Source organism: Pinus tabuliformis, chromosome 3_2, assembly GCF_031772625.1.
Source record: "Pinus tabuliformis cultivar Carrire ecotype Pingquan chromosome 3_2, CPIR1, whole genome shotgun sequence".
Taxonomy (NCBI): domain Eukaryota; kingdom Viridiplantae; phylum Streptophyta; class Pinopsida; order Pinales; family Pinaceae; genus Pinus; species Pinus tabuliformis.
The window spans coordinates 175,643,862-175,670,675 of NC_142302.1; the positions used below are offsets into that span (position 1 = coordinate 175,643,862).

The window sequence follows — 26,814 nt, forward strand, 5'->3', positions numbered from 1 at the left end:
AAGGATGTACCTTGGACATATCATCCACTTAGAAGTAGAAACCAGCTAATGGGATACTTGGTTAACCCCATTTGGAGCTTGGAGATATTAGCACATGCCAAAGCCTATTATGGAAGGGCATGCCATTAGTCCCCACTTATTGCCGATGGTTTGTAAGCTCTTTTACTCGATTTCCTTGATGTATTGTTGTACGGCAAGGCTAGGGGACGCATTGGATCTTATGGAGGATTGCAAGTGGTCTCCATCTTGGGTTTGGTCTCCCTATACGGGGTCCTAACCCTCCAGAGGGCTACAATGGCACATGTAGGGTATGTGTTGAGAGCCATGGGCCTCCACAGCAGTAGACAGCACTCCATGGATCCCCAGAGATGTTCAGAGATTGCTCAAGATTCACCTATTGGACGAGAAAGATACACCTGGTTCACCTTTGCCCAACCTACCCCACAGTTGTACCATGCACTTGGCAAATGACCCGGGACTTGTATCCTGATGCGACATCACTTACACCATTATCTGAGCCCTTACAGATAGACTACAGGCATCTTCGACTCACTTGGAGACCCATGAGGTCACTTGTGTGCCCTCACAGCCATTGGGAGCACCACAAGTTTATTATGTGGAGAACAAGGGGCCAACCCCTTGTCCATTATTTTTTCAAGTCCAATTCATCATTTTGGCATTTATGGACTTCACCAAGCCTCTTAGATAGCCCAACGACATGCATTATTGATTATTCAACCTCTTGGGAGGCTTATTATTTTGTCTATGAGCTAGTTTGGTGGGCTTGTCACCAAAAGATAGTTATTTGCACATTATTTTAGTTGATGGGCTAATGTAGCCTCAAATTACGTAATTCAAAATCCTAATGTGTATAAATAGGAGAGACGTGAATTCATTTGTATCATCACTTGGTTTTGGACTTGTGATCTATTTAGAGATTTTTGCATTCTTTCTTGGAGGATGAATTGGAGCATGGATGAATTTTGATGTTTGGATTGGACTTTGTTATCTTGGAGCTCCTTTATTAGCAAATATGTTGATGTTTGGATATGTTCTCTTGCATGTAAGTACACACATTTAATGTTATTCTTGTTTTACTTTGTCATATGCATTGGAATGGGATTTTCGCTATACTAGGGCTAATTGTTGCATTGCATAATTGCGAAATTGTGGAATTATTGTTTCTATATAGCATCTCTCAATGTATGGGCCATATATGTTGAATGAAATCTCCTAGGGATAATTCTACCATTGAATTTATCTTGATAAGCTATCTCTTTTTGCAAAGCAAAGTATAAAGCTTTAAGGTCACTTCTTCTTGCCCTAAAGGCCAAGCAAAGTAGTCCTTGAGGCCTCCTTGACCGAGAAATGAAGTCACTGGTCTACCCATAGGTGATCACTCAAAAAACCATTTTTCTTCACCTTTCCCTCTTCATTCTAGGTCTATCCACATTGGGCCACCTAGGGCATCACTTTCCCGAAAAAGTAGCCATAGAAAAAGTTTGATCTCCTAGCCTCTACTGCGTTGGTGTGTCCTCAACATCTCCTCCAAATCTGAAGAAATTTCAACGGTGGGATTGTGAGATATCCCAAGCCCTAGCTCTAAGATCAAACTTTTCCTTGGTGTTCCCTAGGCTAGTACCTCATAGGATCAATTTGACACCTCTAAGTGAAAACTCTTGTTTTGATCCTTTCCCCTTCCTTGTCTGGGTTAAGATCATCATTGGTTGCTAAACTCCCTCCCCTTAACCTAGGTTCGGTCCACTTGGTCCCGTGTGGTCCCATACCTTTGAAAAGTTAATTCTTCAAGAACCACTTGGGAAACCAAGTTCAATAAGGATTTTAGGGATTGGGAAACTCCTTTGCAAGACACATTCCTTAAACCTAGCCCTTAAATCCTCACCTCCTTCTCCTAGAAAGCTTTGTACCTTGCTTGAAGAGCAAGCAAGCTCCTCTCTTAAACCCCTTTTAGGAAAAGAATCATTAAGGTCACTTCATATCCATTTGTTGATTCATCCTTCACAAGTGACTTTCCATATACCAGGTCTCCTCCCATCAGTGAAAGTCTGTAAAGAGTAGGGAGTCTTAGCTGAGGTGACAATGGGCTAAGTCTCCATTGTTTCCCTTGATCTAGCAGTTGTCCCTTTAGGAGTCCCTTTTAGGCCCCCTACTAGTTTGAGTGGTAACATTTTGGCGCCATTGTCGGGGAGGAAGAAGGTCTACCTCCCTAGTTAATCATTGAGGAATTTATTCATTGACGACATCTATAAGCATTCCTCTGACAACTCCACTCATTGTCCAAACCCCTAGTTTACTTGAAGGTGACAACATTCCTCCTTTAACTAGGGTTGCTGCAAAAAGGGGAGAACGAACTCCATCACCTGTTGGAACCGCCCTTCTCCCTGAATTTGAGAAAGTCAGTGATCCATCCCCAAATATGCCATCTAGTTCTAACACTGACCCAAAACAAGATCAACCCAAGATGACCAAAAGTGAAAGACACTTGGTTAGTGTCTTTGCCCCTTTGAAATTGAGTGATGATCCCAAACCATTACCTGAGAAATATAACCGATGGTTACCCAAGTTCAAAGGGGATGCTACTTGGATTGCCCATGGCTTTATTGAGGAATTCTATTAGCAAATGTCCCCTAGGATGATCTTCGATGAAGATAGGCTCATGATGCTTTTTGCTCTATCACTTGAAGGACAAGCAAGAGAATGGTACCTATGACTTCCCCCAGCATGCATAGAAGACTCTGATGACTTTGATAACCTATTCATGAAGAGGTGGACATGCAATGCCCAAGGAACCTTTAACATTCAAAAATTTTATCAAATAACCAAGGGAAGGGAAGTCCTACGGGAATTCATTCAAAATTTTGATAGGGTTAGTCGAGGATATACCTGATCATTTGAAACCATCTGAAGCTAGAATTCTTGATAAATTCATAAAAGTCGTGGGTGGCCACTTAACTTATGTATTAATGGCCAAGAAGCCTTCCACGTTGGCTGAAGCCAAAGAGATAGAAATGGAAGTCGAGGAAAACCTACAAATCTCGAAGGTAGATGTCACTGACCACCCTAGAGCCAAAGCCGAGATCAAGAAGGAGAAGTCCAAAGATCAACACGAATAAACCCTCCTTACCATCCTCAAGAAAATCGAGAAGTTCGCTGAGGAAGCCAATGCATGTGACAAGGTTATCATGAAAAAAATCATTGCCTTGGAAAGGGCTCAAAAATCTAGTTATATTCCAAAAGGAAAACCCTTTCCCAAAAAGAAAAGTGAAGAAGATAGGCCAAGCTCGTCTCAATTCCCAAACACTTTGGCTCCAACTAATGTTGTTGAGCCAAACTCATCTTCTGAGGATGAGGAAAGTGAAAAGGGAGAGAGTGAGGGTGAAGAAGTGGACGAGCAGGCTAACCTTGTCGAATCTGACATCTTCAACATCTTGCTAGGAGGATCATATACACACCCTCCCATTAGTGAGGTCACCCTTAAGGAAGAAAAGGAAGAATCCATTCTTAACTTTGATAGCAAGGGAAGGTTCAAAGGGGTCCAATATTCACGAAAGGAAAATAACAAAGACTCTACAACCTCTAAGGAACCATATAAAGAAGACTCATTACCCAAGCAAGCCCCTCCCGAGGAGTCTCTCCCTAAAATTCCTCCCAAGAAGGATCCCCCAACCAAAGCCAATTCAAAAAAAGATCCTCCAAGGAAGGAAAATGTCAAGAAGAAAGAAAAAGGAAAAGAGGCTAAACTTGAGATTGACATAGGGGTTTCCGTAGGAAAAATAACCATACTCGTTCCTTTAAAAGAGATTGTGGAACTTCCCGAGCAACAAAAACAAATCAAGAAGTCCTTAGGAATCCAAGAAGAAGAATTACCCAAAGAATTACAAAACATTCACATTCCTAACCAAAACCCTGGGTGTGAACCATTTATGCTCACTTTGGCCATCAAGGACCTCTTCTTACACAATTGTATGCTAGACTCAAGGGCTTTTGCGAATATCATGCCCTTAAAAGTTATGAAGCAATTGGGTCTCAACATCACTCAACCATATAAGAAGGTATGCGGTTTTAAGTTTTAACTCCAAGACTGAGGAGGTGGAAGGTCTCATACTAAGGTAGCACCTAAATGTGCTTATATCATCAATAGTGATCCTAATCAGCATCAATACATCAATGTAGTCACATATCATAGGAAGAATATCTCAAACCAAAAATTAATCTTCCCATGCAAATATCTCAAAAGTGTACTCGGTAGCAACTCAACATGTATGAAGCGGCTCAATCAGGTTTTATGCAAAACATATATATATATATATATATATACGAACGAGTGTTCACACGGAACATCAATGGTTCAATCAACTATCGGTTGCCAAGCCAAGTTCAATAATATCTCTTCATAACTTCTTGAAATTCAATCGAAGTGTCCAAGGATTAGAGATCACAGTGAACAATGAGACAAGAGACACCAAAACATTTAGGCGAACAACCAAAGCAAAACCCAACAATCTTTCCTTATGAGAGAGAATTCAGTTCATCAAATGTACATCATAATATTTCAAACAAGATTCCAATTTTCTGACCTCAACATTTGAAATTCAAACCAGTCAAAGGAGAGAGAAACAGTTAATGTTGGTCAAAGTCAAGTCTGCAACAAAAGCGTTGAATTTTAGCCTGAGGTAGTTAAACAGAGACAAACGAAATTTGGTCAAATATCAATCAACAGATCCAAGTCAATTCTCAGTGAAAGAGCAGTGTTGACCTGTGGTCAACTCTCAGTCAACGAGCCAGAAACAGGAGTAAAATTCGAACAGACAGAGTCAACGAACCTCTAAGATTTTCGACCTCCACAAACGATTAAAGTCTCAGTCAAAGGAAAGCAAATGATCTCAACTCAATGTTGGTCAAACAGATGATAAGAGAGTTGGTCAATGCAAACTGAATCCTCCTCTTTCTCCTTCACATGTGTGGACTTCTTCTTCTTGTTTGAATCAAATGAGTGAGTTCACGTAATGATACAAATGAGGTCAACAAACTCTTATTCATATATGATTTAGGAGGAGAGTTTTGACCTTGGGGTCAAACCCATTCAAAGAGTGAGGTCGACTTGACTAAGAGAGGTCGACTTGGTCAACATAGAAATTCATAATTTCTCCTTTGATTTGCTAATGAAAATACCGACCAAAGCTAACAAATTTTCAACATATGGAAATACCCTACTTGTCAAGCACGGAATCAAAGCATGTAAGGAAACCCTACTCTCATTGTTGATTGATATCCTTAACTTGTGTCAACGCATGCATCAAAGTATTGCATTAGCTATGTAATCAAAATATGGTCACTAGTCTTCCTATCATTTTTTGTAGAGATGGTGCTTGTGTCAATTGTATTCTCAACGAACATCATCATGATAGTTTTGACAAATGTGCCTCTTGGCATGCCTCCGCCCCTTTGCAACTTGATAATAATTTGTGTGGTCCTGTTCCTTTTCCTTCTTTCTCTGGGTACACGTACTTCTTAACTTTCATTGATGACTTCTCTAGATGCACTTGGATTTAATTCTTATATATTAAGAATGAATTTTTTGACAAGTTTTCAACCTACAAGTCCCTTGTAGAAAAACAATTTGTACATCAACTACAAAGTTTAAGAATAGATAATGGAGACACATAAAATACATATTTGCAAGCGCACTACACAAGGCATCCAAAAGCAACATACTATTCCGTATCAACCACAAATAAATCGTGTTGTTGAGATAGAATTGCACATTAAAGGAAATGCAAATTGTAAGGATCCAATTTAAGGGATTAAATCTTCAACATTGAGTAGAAGACATTAATTGTGCCAATTACATAGTCAACCGCAATCCTGCAAACTTTAAAAGTACAGCACCGAAAGAAGCATCAAGTAAAATTAAGCCAAATGTAAGCCACTTTTGTATGTTTTCTAGTAAAGAAGGGCCCACATTCCTAATGAGAAAGCGAAAGCATTATAGCATAAAAGTGAGAAGTGCAAATTTGTTGGCTACTTTGAAAATATAAAAGGTTATATAGTTCTTCAACTTCATTCCAATGAAATTACTATTATGATAGATCTTACATTTCATGAAAATCTCTCAATATACGAGCCTAATTCAACCTTTGTGCCACCAATTTCGGCTTATGAGCCATCTTTGGTGATTGTGCCATCCTTTCTCCCCAACTTTTTCTGATAGTGATCATATCATGGTTTTTTCTTCAAAAGATAATAGTCAGGATGAAAATCCACCTCCACCTACCTACCTTCCTCCAATTAGGTATATTGGGCAGGAACCTAAAGTAGCATAACAACTTCCCAGATCGGTCAATACAACATGAGAAGTAGACAATGATCTTGTAAGTGACCCTACAAATCAACATTACACATGTTCACAATTCAAGCAAGCCCCCTCTCTTTTGGCTCAAGTTTAAGAGAATTGTGATCCAAAAACCCTTGAAGAAGCTTCTAGCCATCTAAATTAGAACACAGCGACGAATGAAGAATATCGCTCCTTAATGGTGAATAATACATCAGATCTTGTAACTCTTCTAGAAGAAGAAAACTTTAAAATATGAACAGGACCATAGAACTAAGTATGCATCCAATGGAAGTGTGTTGAAAGAGATAAGACATGGTTAGTTGCCAAAGAATTCTCTCACATTGAAGGGATTGACCATAATGAAACATTTTCCCCTGTAAACAAAATAATTTCCATCCACCTTGTTCTAGCCCTTGTCGCCTCACATGAATGGGAGGTCTATGAGATGGATCTTAAACTTGTCTTCTTGCAAGGGATTTGCAAGAAGACATTTACACAAAATAACCTATTTGTTATGTTAAGGATGACTCTAGCTTGTTTGTCACCATAAGAAATCTCTTTATGGCCTTCAGGAAGCTCCTCAAGCTTGGTATGCTAAAATAGATAACTTTCTTCTTGACACCACCTTCTCTAGATGTCATCCTGACCCCAATGTCTATAGAAAGATGTAGAGAACCATCCCATACTATATGTTTTTTATGTTGATGACCTTATTCTCACTAAAAGTGACCCCAAACTTTTAATCCATGAGAAATCTAGCCTTAAGAAGAAATTTGAAATGACAAACTTAGCTTGTTTGCATTATTTCCTTGGCATGCAACTATTGCAAGCCAAAGAAGGAATTTCTCTTTCCCAATTTAAGTATGCATGTGGCCTTCTTCGTAGCTTTCACATGGAAGATTGTAAACCAACCTCATCTCCCTTCAAGACTCTAGATAAATTTGTTGCCACCTGCACTACCCAAAGTAGATGCCACTTTGTACCATTAGTTAGTTGGTAGCCTCTTCTATTTGACTCATACTGTCTTGAGAACACCAGCAATCTCTTGGGACCTGTTACCTGCACATCATAGACAAAGCAAATGGGGGAAGCATGTTTTGGTTGCGTCCTTTGATCGCCCATGCTTTTGTTAGTCCATAAAATCAATAGGAAATAAAATATATTCTAGAATGCAAATCTAATCTAAATGCACCTAATTTAGCATCATAACATAACATGATATTTAAATTCTAATGCGAAACCAATATGCAATGCATCATACTCTACTCTGCATAGTTACATTATGTGAATGCTAAGTGTAGTCATATAGCCAATACAACCAACATATTATTAGACTAATATAAAATCACTTTCCCTTATGAACCATCATGAGGCAAGAGACCCAAATATCACCCTTCCCATTGCAAGACTTGCTTAATAAATGGTAAGGGTGGGGAGCGCGAACATTTGAGGACCATGCATGAAGGGTCATGGATGGGAAAGGAGAAGAGGAATCCAACTTGTCCAACTTTCTTGCAACGAGAATATGGAGAACTCAACGACCAAGCTCATAAACTTTTGATGAATAGCAAGCTCGGGCATATCCTCCTGATGGTATGAAGAGATAGATGGCTCATCCAAAATCATATCATCTTGATTATTCGAGAAGGAACAAGGTGGACTATAATCATCATATCTTGGGAAGAACCACAAGCCCCTTTTAGGGCATTGGGAAGGCTCATCAACTCATGGATCCCAAAAGATTCATTAAGAGGGGCATCAAACTCCTCTTGGCTATCAATGACATGATGATCATTGGATTGAGGATCATCATTTTCAAACATATAAAATAGGCCTCTCCAATGAGCCATTTATTGCCATGCAAATTTTCATAAGATTTTAAATATGGAGTCGCCATGGTGAACTTGAAATGCCTTGAGAGATGCTTGCTTCACCCTATAAGCATTGACTTTGAAGTTCAATGAAGAACTAGGGCTCTGTTCTTAAAATGGAGTCGCTAAAAGGATATATCAATGATGTCATCTAAGAACAAGACACACGTCTTGTGTCCCTGGCAACGGCACCAAAAATGTTGCCACACAATCTATCAGGGGTCCCAAGAGGGGTATTTAAGGGACAACTACTAGACCAAGTGATAACAATGGGGCAAAGACCAATTGTCACCTCAGTCAGCGTCCCCTACTCTTTACGGACTTTCACCAATGGAAGGAGTCTCGTTATGAGGGACATCACTATTAATCATAGAATCAATGACTAGGTATGATGTGATTTCTGAGGCCCGTTCAAAGGAGAGGCTCAAATAAAGGCTCAATGCTTCAAGAGAAGCAAAAAGGCTCTCCAAGAAAGACCTATGAGGAGATCTAGACCTAGGGCTTATGGTATTCAATGATAACAAGGAGACCTAAGGTCAAGGCTCCAAAGAGATAGGGACCTTTCAAGAAGCTTTGTAAGATGGTTATATCTCTTTATATAAGCTTTCGCTATTCTTGAGAAGGACCTAGGATGGGACCACACGAGACCTAGGGTTTATGTATAATCTTGGGAGAAGACTCTTCAAAGCACTCTCTAGGTCAAGGTGGGATGAAAGAAAGGGTTTGAATGATTTATTCCACCGAATACTATGTGCCGAAAACCTTAAGAAGGCCAACACACCTAAACGCTCAAGACTAGTTTCAAAGTTGGAGTTAGCGCTTGAGATTTCTCAAGAATGAATAGTGGTAAATGCATGAAAGCTGGAGGATCACTAGAGGAGACACTAGCGCAATAGCTTATTCAAGCGGATTTGAAAGATAGTCCCTAGATAGATCGTCTAGGTTTGGAGGCCGAAAATTTTGGAGGAGAAAAAGAAGAGGGATAAAGGGGTCATCACCAAATTTACTTGGATTAGTGCCTTGTCCTTGGGCTATGGAGTCCATGTGATTTGATATTTGGCCGAAAGTGTCTTCAAGGAGGCTAGAAAATGATGCCCTAGCAAGCACTCTAGCATTTAACCACCCAAGATTTATGGACTTTCATGGAAGAAAAACAAGTTTTACTCATCGAGGAACATTCATACATTGGTTATCAATGAGTAACATGCACAAATCTGCAATCTAACAATCCTTCACAATAATATTCAATAATTAAGGCACAAAAGAAAAAGCTAGTTACAATTTTTCATCCAAAAATATTCCACAAGATTACTTACAAGACAACAAGAGATGTATCCAAATCCAAGATCAAGAAGATGACTCCAAGAGAACGAAATTTCAACTCCAAAAATATCAAAATGCATCAAGAGATCTCCAATAGACAACCAAGAGAAAAGTGTGAAATTCTCAAGAAGAGATATCCAAGTTCAAGTGATGATGATCCAAATGAATGAGGATTAGCTCTATTTATATGAGCCTCCTCTAATTCGAATTAGCCTAAAAATTCCCCTAATATTATTTTAATGTGCAAAAATAACATGTCTTTGGTGACAAGCCCACCAAATAGCTCATAAAGTGAATGATAAGCCATCCAAAGCTAGCTGAAATGATGAAACAATGGTGTAAGAGGGTCGTTGGAAGGCCTAAATGAGTCCTCAAAGTGCCATGATGAAGAAGAGGGCTCCATGAATGATGATCAAGGGGGTGGCCCCTTGATTTCCAAGCAAAACATCATGTGGTGCTCCCAAGTGGCTCCAGGGCACAAGAAATGGTCTCATGGGTCTCCTGGTGGCTCAAAATCAAGTTGATGCTCCATTAATGAGGGCTAGAAGATGACACATGGCCTCCTATGTCTCCTCGGGAAAGACAAAACCTCCTCTAGGCCCTGGATCAGCTGCAAAGTGCAATATGTAGCCAGTTAGGCAACATCGTCCAAGTGCATCATCATCTCTGTATAATTGGGCATAAACAGGCAATGTGGTGGTGTTGAAGAAACCTATGGTGCGGCAATCAATGCTCTGCATGGCTGGAGTACCATAGCTCTCAACCCTCACCCTACAAGTGTCATTACGACCTTCTGGAGGGCTTGGATCCCGTATAGGGAGGCCAAGTCCAACATGAAAACCCACCTACAATTTTGTATAAGATCCAATCCATCTCCTCACCTTCCAGTACAATAATTCATTAGTGCAATTAAGTAAATAAGCTTGCTAATCAAGGGAAAAAGTGGACACTCAATAGTGGCATGCCCTTCTAACTGGGGCTTTAGACATGCCCAAATATTTCCTTAATAAACGATCCTATTAGGTGGTTTCAACCTCAAAGGGAATGACAGGTCCACGGTACACCCATCAAATGTCATGTGTCATGATGGAAGGGATTGGGGGTGATAGGGGAGGCTCCAAGCCACATGCCATGGTACAAGGGCAGCTTTGATAAGAGATGCCCATACCTTGGGTGTATGAATGTAGAAGGGAGTAATCGTGGTACATGAGTTACCCCGACCTTTGTTTTTCCACCCTTCTTTATATGCCTTATGCCTTTTATTGATTTTTCTTCATTTTTACTACTAAGGGCTTAAGGGGATAAGAACATGATGTGTAAGATGTAGCAGTGATCACCCCCTTCAAGTGGGACAATTCATTGCCCACCACGGGTTGGGACAATCATGGGTTCCTTAATGATGAGGAGTAGTCATAGGGGCCCTAGGAACTAGGTGATGCATAATTATACGGGGTGGAGCTCATGTTTGGTTTTTGCCCACATGCTAAATTTTATTGTCTTGTCCATCTATTGCATTTTGTGATACATTTCCTTTTGTATGTGGCCATATTATGTCTTTATCTTTCTTTTTAGCTTCATCAACCTCTGAGGCATCATTCCAAGCTAGACCCAAGGTGTGGACAAGGGGAGGGGGAGGCTAACAACTTATGGACCCATTGAACAAAAGTGGACCCAGAAGGGGAGAATGTGAAAAGGTCTTGTAATGACTAATGAGTGGAGGGAAGTGAGATATGTTGTATCGAGAAGCAAGACCATGCAACCAAAATCAAGGTTTCCCATGTACTGCCACTCCTAAAGCTAGTAGCCAATAAAGGAGATCCCACAGGACGAGGATACAAGATTAACCCCCAAGTTGAGGTAAGGGAACAAGAGTATAGTCAAAGCCCTTTCTTTCCTCTGAATCCCCCCACTAATCCATGCCCAAGTGTACCCAGGAAAAACAACCATAAACACCCAATTACATGATGAAAAATCATACCTTTGGGGTTGGAAGGCCCACCTTCAAACATACGATCAAGACAGATGAGCGAGGAAGCACAATGTCTGGCTTAGGTGGCAAAAAAAAGCAACATGTGAGCTATCAGGTGGTTGCAAGGGATTGTTCGCTGTCGATTGAAGACAAATCTAGGAGAAAAATTCTCCTATAGGCGTCACCCACAGCTGGTGTACAACAAGGCCAACTTGGTCCTTTTGAGGCTATATGAAACCTAAAAATAAACATTTTGCTTTAATTTCCATAATTTTCCTAGGCCAATTTAGGAGGCCTCTTTGCATGCAAAAATACCTCCCGATGCTACACAAAAAATCAACATCAAAATGGGTAAGAGACAAAACTATCAATCCTCAATTTCCCTCAAGATATTGGCAGTGCTTGCATTACTAGTTTCTTGTATCAACAACGCTTTAAAGTTGCATGTTAGAAGAGTCTTTGTTTCAATCTCTACAACGAGGTCTATGATGTTGCATGGTATCATCAATTTGATCTAGTCTCTATTAGAAAAATTTTAATTGGCCTTTATCGATCCTATAGTTGATAGCTTTCTAACTCTTCAAAGGATGAGAAGAATAAGTAGCACCTTTCTCTCTACTTATTGGCCTTTTGCAGAGCTCTAACAGTACTTGGTGCTATTGCAATACTAGTTCTTTCTCTAACTCTATGTTTATTTCTTCGCTGATTTTTGTTTTGTTGTAAGCCTTCTCTATCATTCTACAAGTAGCATCTTTTGGTCTACTTGTTGGACTTTTGAAGAGCTCACAAGGTATGTCGTGATGTTGTAATCTTACTCTCTCTTTCTTTATTTTTCTTTCTTGGTTAATATTTGTTTCATTTTATTCCCTCCCCATTATTATACCACTTTATGCAACATCTTTCATGGCTACAATTTGTGACCTATCTGACATATTTTCACATATTTTTATTCATTTTTTTATGTTACTTATTTTATTATATTAGCATAAGAAGCCAATTTCAGTGCTCCTATGGCTATCATCTTTTGGCATTGTATCGCTAGTCTAACTAAGCTACTTCGGTCGTTAATGAAAAATAATGGAATTTTTCTCTTCACCATGGAATTTCATGAGTATTGTTATTTTTCTGACAGGGTATGACTATGTCAACTAAATGCAATTATGATGTATTTTCAAATCCAACTCCCTTTCTTGAAATTATTTCCTGGATCTTGGAAAATTTTGTAACTAATAATTCTAACTTTGAATATCCATAGCCCCAATCCAAATGGGATAGAAGCTTCAAATTACAATGGGAAGAGTCATATTGGTTAAGCTACTCAAACGAAATATCCCATATTTTATATCGTTGGAATGTAAACTGTTCTATTTATCTTTTAATTTCCATCGATCACATAGCTTTGAGTTTGTATCCTCCTTTTGCATTTTAAATAACGAGAGCTCAGAAAGTAGATGGATCACACAATTGTGTGAATGGATCTTGTAATTGTTAAGTTGATAACCATCATGAACCATCTCAATTTGGTTCCATTCTGTATCTTTTGCTAGGGCATCGCTTATAAATTATTACGTAGTTATTCATTTATGGTAATAATTTGTTGGTTTTCTATTATTTCCATCTTGGGGCATTTGATGGCTTACAGATATTTGGGTTCAGCAAATATCATTCTTTTTCGTTCTTGTATATATTGGGTAAGAAATCAATGTTGGGGTAGCTGTAGCATATCAGTATCACATATCGGTTGCAGTTGTATGATACTGATATGTTACAGCTGCTCCAACATTGATTTCTTACCCAATATACAAGAACAAAAAAGAATGATATTTGCTGAACCCGAATATCTGATAGCCATCAAGTGCCCCAAGATGAAAATAATAGAAAACCAGCAAATTATTACAATAAATGAATAGCTGATAACATGACCACTTTCACTTTCTCACTGAGAGAGAATAAGAATATCAATCTCCCAAACACGTAGAGGGTATTCAGTAGCAGAAGATCCTACCAGTTTTGAAGGTCGCTTAGCTAAAAGCAAGTCTTTGAAAACCACTAATGCCTTATCCTCCAAGCCCTCGTCCAATAGTTCATTTGCTTCTTCTCTTATTGCAATATACTCTGAGAAAGCATTTACACCTGTACCTGCAGAAAAACAAAAAAAACAAGACATATAAATTAGAACAAACATAAAAATTGAAGATGCATTCGAAAAGTACAAACTTTTAAATGAAAAGGGAAAAACATGATAATCGTAACATAACTGTTACACAATAAAGCACAAATAAATACACTAGAGTTTACCATAAGGTCATTAACATTGTGATAGAGATTTTTACACTCAAGTTTCCAGTCATCTCCATGGCTCATCCTTCAGGCATGAGGAATACACAAAATCACTATGCTGTAACAACTTGTGTTCATATTAGTTTTGAATAAACAGGTTGCCACTTAATTCAAACTAATGCAGGCCCTATTTATTACAGCATAGTAATTTTCTCTTTTCCACAAACACCAAGGATGAGTTACCAAAGCGAGGTGAAACATCAGACCAAAACAAATTGTGCAGCCTTTACAAAGTTAAGGTGAACTCAAGTACGATGAGCTATCTAAACCTATTCAGAAAATAAATATGAGTCAAAACTTATTCTCCTATTTTGAATGAACTGAAATTAATTCAAATTAATAGACTTGACATTGAAGCATGAATCAAAGATAATATGCTAGATGCAAAAGTCATCTTGCCACTGTCTCAGCTTTACTCAAGCACCAATGTGTCTCTTATATAACCCAGAACTGTTGTCGAAGATTATTCAACCACCAATGTGCCCTTCAATTTGACCCACCAAAGACTCGGATTAATGAACCCTTGTGATTTATGTCACCATCCTCTGGCAGGCAATGGCTAAAAGACCACCACCACAGTTAACAAACCCTAATCTTGTAAAATAATAATAATTTAAAAAATCAACAGGTTTCTGCATGGATGATCACATTAACAAAAGAGATTTGTGTGGGAAGGAAAAAGCATGATCACATTAAATTCCAAAAGTTGACTTTCACAGTCACTCTGTGTTGAAACAAAAACAAACACCTGAGGTTGAAAATTCCCAAACACCAAGGTCCAAGGTCAAATTTAACTTAGGAAGGCTACCCACAGTCACCACAGTAGATCTTCCTCTCAATTTAGGCTAGCTCTTTTCAAGAACAAGGGGGTTCTTCCCTAAGGTATCCTTAAGTCCAAGGTTAAAAAGTTGAATGAAGTGTTCAATATCTGAAGTTAAGTCTGATTTGCAATCTAGTTTATGTGTGTCCAATGAGGTAAGCTTAAAATTGCAAATAAGTTGCAAATGTTGTGTAGGAATGGAATGTGTGACGTGTTGAAACTTGAGACTTGTATATGATGTGTAATGTTGGTCCGTCCATATTTGAAAAGTACAAATAAAGTTTTAAGCAAAAGTAAAATATGGAATGTGGGTTTAAAATTTAAATGCTCAAATACAATCTGAAATGTAAATTTTTTACATCAAATATGAACTAAGTCACCTGACACGGGGATTCGGGACACGTAGGATTCGGGATTCGTGGTGTCGGATTCAGGACACGCTAACCCCCCGGAACAAGACACGTTAGGACACGTTATATATTATTTTATTAAAAAAAAATATATATATATATATATATATATATATATTAAAAATTAGATATTATCATATTTCTTACACAAATTTTAATTAATGATACAAATTTATTGATTTCAAACATAGATCTTCATCTATAGCTATTAGCATGCATAGTACCTACAAAATTCAAATAAATGTCAGTGGTACTGGTCACATAAATGATAAATCTATTAAAAATTTAAATCATGATTCATAATTCATAACTGAAAGACAACTTACAACTACAAGATAGTAAGATAAACACACTGACAACTGTAGTTTTCTCATTAAGTCATCAAATCAAAATGTGTTACATAGGTAGTGTTGGTGCAATGCCAATGGCAAATAGAAATAGCAAATATAAAACAACTACAGGTATACAAGCCTCAAGGCATCAATCAGCATCAGAATCAGCATTACTGTCCCCATCATCATGGTCCCCACTGCTCTCCTCTACATCCTCCTCCTCCCCTGTATCCATAGTCGCCTTTGCATCTGCTGGTATGGAGGCTGACCCCTCTAAGTCATCAAATCTAACAGGCTCTAGCACTGGATCATTGAGATCCATGTTGGCCAATGCTAACTCAACAATGGTGTCCAGACCCATATCATCAGGAACAGTGTTACTTGGGAGCGAGAGTGAAAACGAGAGCGGGAGCGACATATTCAGAAGCTCTTGGTTTGGTGCTCTTGATTAAATACGAGTTCCATACCCTAATACATGACAAAATTCAATGGAAACATTGCAATCCCCCAATCCTAAAATCCTGAAAAACTGATAAGTCTGCTGGATTTTGAATGAAATCTAAAATTCTACTTTCTCCATATGAAATCCAATGAGGTCGGAACCACTCTCAAACATCCTGAGTCATTTCATGGTAATGTTAAAAATTTAAGTAAAATGATGAAAATGAAGATTAAGGAGAATGTCACTTTTACTTTAAGAATTTAACATTACCATGAATAGCATATCAATACTAGGGCCTAGACTTGATTATGAAGCTGCCAAAATGTTCTACTCATTGCTGCAACAGCACAACACTTACCAAATGAAAATATTAATGAGCAAACACGCCCTTTTCATACCCGCGCTGAGCTTAGCGAGTCCTGGAAACCGGACACGTGTCCTAAAATCGCGACACGCCCCTGAAAATTGCGACACGCCCTCGGACACAACGTGTCCTATGATTTGGACACGAATCCGGACCGAATCGTGTCGGATTCGCCGGATTCGGGATTCGCAGGGGGTTTAGGACGAATCCGGTTTCCTAGAATATGAATGAAAATGCAAAATTTTATAAGGAAATCGAGAGAATTAATTCCAGAATGTAAACTGCATGAAATGAGAAATAAATAAGATCTACAAATGAGGTTCTAAGACTACGTAATCTGGAATTATAAATTTTCATCTTATATCTAAAGTTGGAAATGCATAGTGTAAAATGGAAAATCATATTCATATTCATATGCATTCATATGAATCCAAACAATTTATACACAAATATGCAAAAGTTCTCATTTACATAGCATGTAAGGGCGCAATAGCCAAAATAGCATCGAGTGCAATCCATCTATGAACCGAAAATACATCAACAAATAGGGGCTCTAGATGGCCTCTAGCATCCAAAAAAAATCATGTTACAACAAATGCCTACATATCATCAAAATCATTGCCTATATTGGGGTTTTCATCATCAATATAACCATTTAGGCATTAACATAAGATAGAAAAAGCGTAGCATGTCATGCCAAGATTTTGTTTGAGTGATGGGTATATTTTTGATAGTCATGTAATGTCCCTGATTAATTAATATGGTTAAAAAGAAATTCCATTTTTTCAATTTTGACCACCGGGAGATATTTTGGCGTTAGAACTTAGGAAAGGTGGATTAGGAGGACCCCACTTGGTTTTTTAGGAAAAGAAGGCTTCCAAACATTAGAAAAGGTAATAAATCAAAGTGCAAGTGGAATGTGGGGGCCACTCCAAAGGGAATTTGTAACCCTTAGGAGAGTTTGAACTTGTGGGGAGAAAGAGGAGAGGGAACTTGAATTGTGGGGGCCGCATGAAGGAATAGAAGGGGCAGCGAGATAAATAGAGGTGGAGGGCCTCATTTTGGGTATCTTTTGCTAATTTGATATATGAACCATAGTTTGCTCAAGTTGTTTAGCTGGGTCAACAGAGTGCTATTTAGCACACGAGATTTCTGAGGGGAAATCTCAACTCCTTCGGTGGATTTCGAGTGCCACCCTAGGGGATCTTTACTACATTCTTAGAGTTGTTCTGGAGGGATTTCACAGGGAGATTTGATTGAGAAGCAGGTTGGGCGCAGTAAGGGACAATGCACTCATGTGGGAAGTGAGCTTCATGAAAGTGTGGGTTCTAGGAATTTACAGGCATATTCCCTTGACGCTTAGCAGCGATTTTGCAATGGCTTGAAGGGTTGGCTGAGTGGATTACAAACAAGATGAAATTCCTCTTCTTGGGCCAACGTAGAAGGGGTTTGGTTGGACGTGCACAGTCATTGGAGGAGTCATTGATTGTGGAGGCTTGAACCAAAGTTGGGGATGCAGATTTACCAGGAGTATAAGGATAATTCTTGGAGGTATTCTCACCTGATCTTGGAGGGCTTTGGCAGCGATTCTTCAAGAAAAACGAATTACCCAACTATAGAGGGTGCTCACATTATTTGGGGTCAATTTTGGAAGTTTGGAATTAGGCCCAACCCTTTCTAGGTTTTTCTGGGTTTAATGAGAGGAGGCTAGGATCAATTTTACAGAATTTTCTGAGCACTCTAGAGGGCTCAAACAGGTGTTTCTTCCCAGCCAGCAGTTGTTGGTAATTTGCTCCATTTTGTGGGTTTCCGATTTAGAGGATTCGGACCAATTCCTTTTTGGGTCCTGTGGGGAAAATTAAGAAGAGGCTACAACAGCAATTTCAAGCCAATCTGGGCATTCCAACAAGGGACTCGAACCACTTTTAGATAATAGCAGTGGCACAATTTCTGGGCCAACGCAGAAGCTAATTTCTAGGCACATGTGGAAGGTTGAGGAAAGGAGTTTGGGAGCTAGGTTGTGCTAGGAGTTTGAGGAGATCATCTGGGGAGTGGAGTTCAACATTTTTGGGGGAATTGGAAGGTTGCTTCAACACATTTCCAGACAGGCTGTATTTTCTAGCCAGTTTGAGGAGGACGTGGTATTTGGGGTCAATTTTCGAAGGTCAGAACTAGGCCAAACCCTTTCTGGGTTTTGGTGGGTTTATTGAGAGGAGCCCGGGGCTAATTTTACAGAATTTTCTGAGCACCGGAGGTGGGACTTTTAGTAGCATCCTTCCAGTAAGCAGTACAAGTTCCATAAAGGCAGTGCAGGGCATCACTGCAGTAGTTATTTATGTGATCTGAGCTTGAGATTATATCACCTGGGCTTGATCACGCTTGCCATTGAGGCAAGCCCAGGTGCACCTCTTCCACATTATTGTACTTTTCTCCCACATTATAATAAAATGGCTCAATTGATGGTTATTCCTAGACTTTTTATGGATGTGCACTAAATGTTTCAATTTTATGGTGTTGTTTTTATTGTTTGCTTTGCATATCATTATTTTTCCTAGTTTGGGACATTATAGTGGAGGGCGTCATTTTGGGTATCTTTTTGCTAATTTGATATTTGAACCATAGTTTGCTCAAGTTTTTTAGCTAGGTCAAGAGAGTGTTGTTTAGCACACGAGATTTCCGAGGGCAAATCTCAACTCCTTCAATGGACTTAGAGTTCCACCCTAGGAGAGCCTTACTACATTCTTAGAGTTGTTCCAAAGGGATTTCACAGAGAGGTTTGAGCTATTGAGGAGCAAGCTGGGCGCAGAAAGGGACCACGCACTCATGTGGGGAGTGAGCTTCATGACAGCGTGGGTTCTAGGAATTTAGAGGCATATTCTCTTGGCACTTAGCAGTGATTTTGCAGTGGCTTGAAGGGTTGGCTCAATGGATTACATACAGGTTGAAATTCCTCTTCCTGGGTCAGCGTAGAAGGGGTTTGGTTGGGTCTGTGCAATCATTAGAGGAGTATGTTGATCGTGGTGGCTTGAACCGGAGTTGGGGCTGTAGATTTACTAGGGGCATAATGATAATTCTTGGGGATATTCTCATTTAATTTTGGAGGGTTTTAGCAGCAAATCTTCAAGCAGAACGAATTACCCAGCTGCAGAGGGTGCTCACATTATTTGGGGTCAATTTTGGAAGGTTAGAATTCGGCCCAACCCTTTCTGGGTTTTCTGGGTTTGTTGAGGAGAGACCAAGGTAAATTTGACGGAATTTTCTGAGCACTCTAGAGGGCTCAAATAGGTGTTTCAACCCAGTCAACAATTGTTTGTAATTAACTCCATTTTGTGGGCTTTATGATTTGGAGGATTGGGACCAATTCCTTTCTGGGTCCTATGGGGAAAATTAAGAGGAGTCTAGAGCAACAATTTCAGGCCAATCCAAGAATTCCAGAAAGGGACTCGTGCCACTTTCAAATAGCAGCAGTGGCACAATTTTTGGGCCAGCGCAGAAGCTAATTTCTGGGCACCCATGGAAGGATGAGGAAATGGGTTTCGGAGCTGAGTTGTGCTAGGAGTTTGAGGAGATCATCCGAGGAGAAAAGTTCAGCGTTTTTGGAGGAATTGGAAGGCTACTTCAGCACATTTCCAAACAAGCCGTATTTTCCAGCCATTCTAAGGAAGACGTTGTATTTGCTGTCGACTTTTTAAGTTTAGAACTAGGCCAAACCCTTTATGGGTTTTGGTGGGTTTATTGAGAGGAGCCCGGGGCTAGTTTTGCATAATTTTCTGAGCACCAGAGGTGGGACTTTCAGCAGCATCTATGAAGTAGACAACACAGTTTCACAAGGGCAGTGTAGGGCATCATTGCAATAGTTATTTCTGCCATCTGGGCTTGTTAAAATTGGCAACTAGGGTCAAATTCCATGTGGGTCATCTTATTCATGTCTAATAATATTTGTATTAGATTCCTCTCATCAAGAGGTGTAGTATTGATCTAAAGATCATCCGATTCCGATAAGTATTTATGGAGATATGAATTTATTTTGATTTGGAATAATTATCAAGCCGACCAGCAACTCATGTAGGCTCAGAAGCCCAACAATCGCATCTATTCAATCATCAACATTTGTATATAAATAAAGGAGATCTTTTCCTCATTTGGACACACTCTCTCATCACATCTCTCTCTCTCTCCTGCGCAGAAAAGACGCTCTTCTCCCACTGCGCAGAAAGGGACTCTTCTCTCACATGTGTGGAAGGAAGGACGCAAATTTAGCGCTGCAACTGCAGATCGGAAGTTTGACCAGCATTGACCATCTTTCTCTCTCTCTGAACTGTGTTGTAGGTGGATCTAACTCTCCTCAAAAGGCCGCGTTTTTTGGTGAAGGAATCAAGCCGATCCGACGGTCGGTTTGCAAGATATTGTCTGCCCTAGTTGAGGGTTGATCTAGGGTTTGTTGCTGCTAATGTAAATCAAATTTGTGTATTATTTCTCTCTGTTGAATTATTGAAGATAAAAGAAGATTTGATCAAAGGGTTTTCCCCATATTGGGGTTTGTCCCTGGCTAGCCACCACATCTTGTGTCTCGTCTTGGCTTGTTTTCTATCGATCGTTTAATGTTCTATCTACACTTTACTTAATGTACATGTGATTGCTAATATCTGGATAATAATAATAAAAGGAAGTAAATTGCTCTAAGCATAGAACATACCATAACTTAACATGGTATCAGAGCTGAGGTGAAGACAAAGCCCGAGCAAGAGTAAGAGCAATCACCGAAGAGAAGATTGGCAAGGCTATCCTAAAAGAACTATGGGGTCCTCAACACTCTTCCCTGCCGAAGACAAGCTCTGTGAGAAAGTTGACTATCACGAATGGAAGATGTCTCTCGATCTAACCTTAGAAGATCAAGGAGTGTTGGACCATGTGAGAGGCAATATTGTTGAGCCTCCATCAAATGCACCCGCTGCTGCCAGGAACAAATGGAAAACCGGCGAAGTCAAAACAAAGAAGATCATCCGAGACTCTATCGACAAGCGCTTGGTGGCCTACATCTCCGACCTGAACACCTCCAAGGAGATCTACCATAGACTGGTGAGTTTATTTAAAGTTAATGATGCAAATCAAGTCTTGTTTCTTAGAAATATGTTGAAGGAAATTAAGAAGGGCAAAGATGAGAGTATGCAAGCATGCTTCTTAAGAATCACCAAGATCAGGAACGATCTCCTATCTATTGGGGAGATTATTACTGATGGGGAAATGGCACTCACGACTCTTGGAGGATTACCATCTGAATGGTACGTGTTCAGGACTACTCTTCTCAACAATAATGTAATCCCTGGTCTCGAGGAATTAATGGCAAGATGCATTCAAGAAGAAACAAGGATAGAAGAGCAAGAAATTCCCATGCCTAAAGGTCCTCCTACTACCTTTTCTTCTCATGCTAAGAAAAGAAATAATTTCGGGACTAAATCAAAAAGAAAGGTTGGACCTAAGAGTGGAAGAAAAGGACGATGTTACATTTGCAATAAAGCAGGTCACTATGCAAGGAAGTGCCCTCATAGAAGGGACTCACACCGGGACGATGATCAAAATCCCTCTCATGGAAATCAAAGGAATGGCAAATCTAATAGCAAAGGTAAAATGAGTGTTGGAAATCAAGGAAGAAGACAATCATTCAAGAAGGCTAGAAATTCCAAGTATGAATCTAACACTGTTGACAATAAGCAGGATGAATATTATCTACCAGCTGCTCTATCTACCTCTACTCATTCGGACTCGCTGGGAATTTGGCTTATTGATAGTGGTGCCTCAAGGCACTTCACTGGTTACAAAGAAGTTCTCCATAATCTGATAGAGAAAGAAACTAACCTGGAAATTGTCCTTGGAGATGATATGAAATATCCCGTAAAAGGTGTAGGCAATGTCTCTCGGTCTCTTAAATTGAATCAAGGTAATACAATCCACTTACAGGATGTATTATATGTACCTGACCTCAAAAAGAACCTGGTGTCCATTTTGGCAATGGAAGACAAAGGCTACAAGGTGTCTTTCATCGATGGCAAGGTACGGGCATGGAAAAACAATATTAAAGATGCCTTCACTCTTGGGTTTCGAGTCGATTTATTATATCAGGTCGGAGGAAGTCCGCTAGGTGTCATGTCTTGTGACACATCTCAAGCCTTGATCGAGAATCAAACCGAAAAGAAGATCAAGATCTTAAGAACTGATAATGGGACTGAATATGAATCTAACGAGTTTCATGACTTTTGTAAAGAGGCTAGCATTAAGAGAGAGACTACTACACCATATACTCCTGAACAGAATGGTGTGGCGTAAAGGAAGAACCGTACAATTGTGGAATTTGTTTGTGCCATGCTCCATGATCAAAGACTTCCGAAGTTTCTATGGGCCGAAGCTGCAAACACCGTCGTATATGTACAAAACCGATGCCCTCATCAAGCATTGGGTTCCAAGACTCCTAAAGAAATGTTCACCGCTAGTCAAAGGGAAGTCGTGATTAGTCATGATGTCACCTTTGACGAAGATATGGCTCTCAGCAAGGTGGACAATCTTCTGACTTTGAGGAGCTCCCAAGAAGCCGACACCAGGGAACCAAAAGAAAAAGATGATGAAACAATGCCTAATATGGAAGAACCCATGGATCCTACTAATCCACCTGAGCCTTCCTCTTCTAGGAAGAGGCCCTCTTGGCTTAGGGGACTGCTCAATGATGCTGAAGGACACACTGCACCCCGAGGAACCTTCCGTGAAAGTAAGAAACCTAACAGGTATTAGGGATACCTGACCATCATGAGCACGATCATTAGAGGCCCTCTTGGCCTAGGTGACTGCTCAATGATGTTGAAGGACACACTGCACCACGAGGAACCTTCCGTGAAAGTAAGAAACCTAACAGGTACCAGGGATACCTAACCATCATGAGCACGATCATACAAAATGAGCCTTCACCATTCTCAGATGTCGTCAAGCATCAAGTATGGAAGGATGCTATGACCAAAGAATATGAGTCTATTATGAAGAATGATGTCTGGGAAGTAGATCCCAGACCCCAGGACAAGACAGTTGTCACTTCTAAATGGCTTTACAAGATAAAGTATGCAGCATATGGAAGTACGGAAAAGTATAAGGCTCGTTTTGTCGCTCGTGGCTTCTCCCAGAAGGCAGGTATAGACTATGACGAGATATTTGCACCTGTTGCCAAATATACCACCATCCCCTCGATCATAGCCCTTGGGGCTTCACAAGGATGGAACCTACATCAAATGGATGTCAAGACCGCGTTTTTGCATGGTTCGATCAAATAAGAGGTCTACATGGAGCAACCCGAAGGATTTGAGATGTATGATCGAAAATCTCATGTATGCAGTTTGAAGAAGGCTCTCTATGGGCTGAAGCAAGCACCCCGAGCATGGTATGAGAGGATCGATACCTACTTGATGAAGCTAGGATTCACAAACCTCTCATACTGGTGTTGTATGTGGATGACCTCTTTCTAACAGGTGTAGACCCTCTCATTCACAAATGTAAGAGGGAGTTGGCTTCTGAATTTGAAATGAAGGACCTAGGACTGATGCACTATTTCCTAGGACTTGAAGCCTGGCAGAAGCCAAGGGAAATTTTCCTATCTCAAGGAAAATATGTGGTGAATATATTGGAAAGATTCGGTATGGTAGACTGCAAGCCTACAAGCCTGTAACTACCCCGATGGAGCTTGACTTCAAGAAGTTAAGTGGTAGTGCTGCTGGATCTGTTTTACGAAATGCTACCGAGTATCGGCAATTCATCGGAGCATTAATGTTCTTAGTGAACACCCGTCCAGATATATGCTTTGCAGTCAACACATTAAGTCAACATATGGTTGAACCTCACCACATACATTGGATTGGTGCCAAGAATCTGTTAAGATATCTTCGTGGCACAATTACATATGGGTTAAGATACACTGTCAGAGATGTGAGACTACTTGGATACACTGATGTTGATTGGGCAGGTAGTGTGGTGGATCGTAAGAGCACTTCCGGGTGCTGTTTCTCCTTGGGATCTGCTTTGAGCACCACCAAGGCAGAGTATATTATTGCTAGCATGGTTTCCTATGAGGCAGTCTGGTTGCGAAAGCTCTTCAATGAGCTGTTTGGATTTACATTGGATACCACCATGATCCTATGTGACAGCCAGAGTGGGATTCATTTGTCAAAGAATCTTGTATTTCATTATCACTCCAAGCATATCGATATCAGGTACCACTATATTTGAGATATGTTGCAGCGAGGAGCAATAAGGCTCCAACATATCGGTACAGATGAACAAGTCGCCGACATCCTGACAAAGCCCTTAGGGAAGGTCAAATTCCTGACTTTCCGAGAACGACTTGGTGTCCTGTATGATGTATTGAATTCTGATGAGGGTCCTGTATGATGTATTGAGCTCTGGGACCTCCAGGGGGGCGCGGGTTACTTCTTGGAGAGACATATGACCACAGGGTGACTCACCATCCCCTGGTGGTGTACATGTACAGGGTAAAAGAATCAAAACTTTCCCTGTGACACCCTGTGGCGACTATGTAGCAGGATGATTAGTTCTCTTGTGAGGTCTAGATGATGTGTTCTCCATGACGATTATGTAGCAGGATGATTAGTTCTCCTGTGAGGTCTGGATGATGAATTCTCCATGGCGATTATGTAGCAGGATGATTAGTTCTCCTGTGAGGCCTGGATGATGTGTTCTCCATGGCGATTGTGGACAGGATGATACGCTCTCCTATGGACAAGATGATTCGCTCTCCCGTGGACAAGACGATTCGCTCTCCTGTGGACAGGATTGATTAGTTCTCCTGTTGAGGCATCCTACCCATGCAGTCTGGGACTCATGGGAAGTACGTCTCATCTGATCAATGAGCAGGGAAATGAGGATAGGGACCATAGTAGTACCGATGGACGCATAGTTGTATCTACCGTACTCCCTATGCTAGGATGACCTTCATTGATCTAGGATCAATGATACTGGACTGGGACCAGTGATAGGAGTTGTACCCACTATGACACTGACTTCAAGTCGGTTGAGGACTAGTCTGGGACCAGTGGTACACACTCTGAGACTGATTTTGAGTCAGTGAAAGATGATACTGGTCTGGGACCAGTGGTAGGAGTTGTACCCACTATGACACTGACTTCGGGTCGGTTGAGGACTAGTCTGGGACCAGTGGTACACACTCTGAGACTGACTTTGAGTCAATGGAGGATGGTATGATACATCCTCGATCATTCCTTCTTCATAATTCAGACAAAGCAGAACAGAGCAAATCGGAATAGGGCATAACATAACAGTGCAGAGCAGAGCAGATCGGAACAGGGCAGAACATAACAGAGCAGAGCAGACAAAATAGAGCAGAGCAGAGCAGGGATCAAGCTGTACAAGGCAGTGCATTCGATGGATGAATAGTTGCGACCAATAGACAAATTGCAGATGGAGTTCTCCCTAGTTGAGAGGGAGTGTTAAAATTGACAACTAGGGTCAAACTCCATGTGGGTCAATCTTATTCATGGCTGATAATATTTTTATTAAATTCCTCTTGTCGAGAGGTGTAGGATTGATCTAAAGATCATCCGATTCCAATAAGTATTTATGGAGATATGAATTTATTTTGATTATGGAATAATTATCAAGCCGACCAGCAACTCATGTAGGCTCAGAAGCCCAACAATCGCATCTATTCAATCATCAACATTTGTATATAAATACAGGAGGTCTTTTCCTCATTTGGACACACTCTCCCATCACATTTCTCTCTCTCTCTCCTACGCAGAAAAGAGGCTCTTCTCCTACTGCTCAGAAAGGGACTCTTCTCTCACATGTGTGGAAGGAAGGACGCAAATTTAGGGCTGCAATTGCAAATCGGAAGTTTGACCAACGTTGACCATCTTTCTCCCTCTCTGAACTGTGTTGTAGGTGGATCTGACTCTCCTCAGAAGGCCACATTTTTTGGTGAAGGAATCAAACCGATCCGACAGTCGATTTGCAAGATATTGTCTGCCCTAGTTGAGGGTTGATCTAGGGTTTGTTGTTGTTGATGTAAATCAGATTTATGTACTATTTCTCTCTGCTGAATTATTGAAGATAAAAGAAGATTTGATCAAAGGGTTTCCCCATATTGGGGTTTGTCCCTAGCTAGCCGCCACATCTTGTGTCTCTTGTCTTGGCTTGTTTTCTGTTGATCGTTTAATGTTCTATCTGCACTTTATTTAATGTACATGAGATTGCTAATATGTGGATAATAATAATAAAAGGAAGTAAACTGCTCTAAGCATAGAACATACCATAACTTAACAAGGCTTGACATATTATCACCTGGGGTTGATAACACTTGCGATTGAGGCAAGCCTAGGTGCACCTCTTTCACATTATTGTACTTTGCTCCCAAATTATAATAAAATGGCTCAGCTGATGGTTATTTCTGGACTTTCTATGGGTGTGCACTGAATGTTTCAATTTTAAGGTGTTGTTTTTATTGTCTGCTTTGCATATCACTATTTTCCTAGTTTGGGACATTACAAGTCATGATAGAGGAGTTCAACAACCAATG

General features: G+C 40.2%; 1 protein-coding gene across 5 annotated transcripts in view; it reads right to left on the minus strand.

Moving 5' to 3' along the window:
* The window catches only part of LOC149180358 (nucleoporin (DUF3414)), a 426,459-nt gene that overhangs the window by 375,258 nt on the left and 24,387 nt on the right, over positions 1 to 26,814 (minus strand). For 4 of the 5 annotated variants that reach the window (XM_089416071.1, XM_089416072.1, XM_089416070.1 and 1 more), the window contains exon 3: positions 13,524 to 13,657. In XM_089416071.1, the coding sequence (XP_089272197.1) occupies positions 13,524 to 13,657 (134 nt within the window). Of the gene's footprint in view, positions 1 to 13,523; positions 13,658 to 26,814 lie in introns of those variants that run through there. The other variant, XM_089416073.1, reaches the window with a different exon arrangement.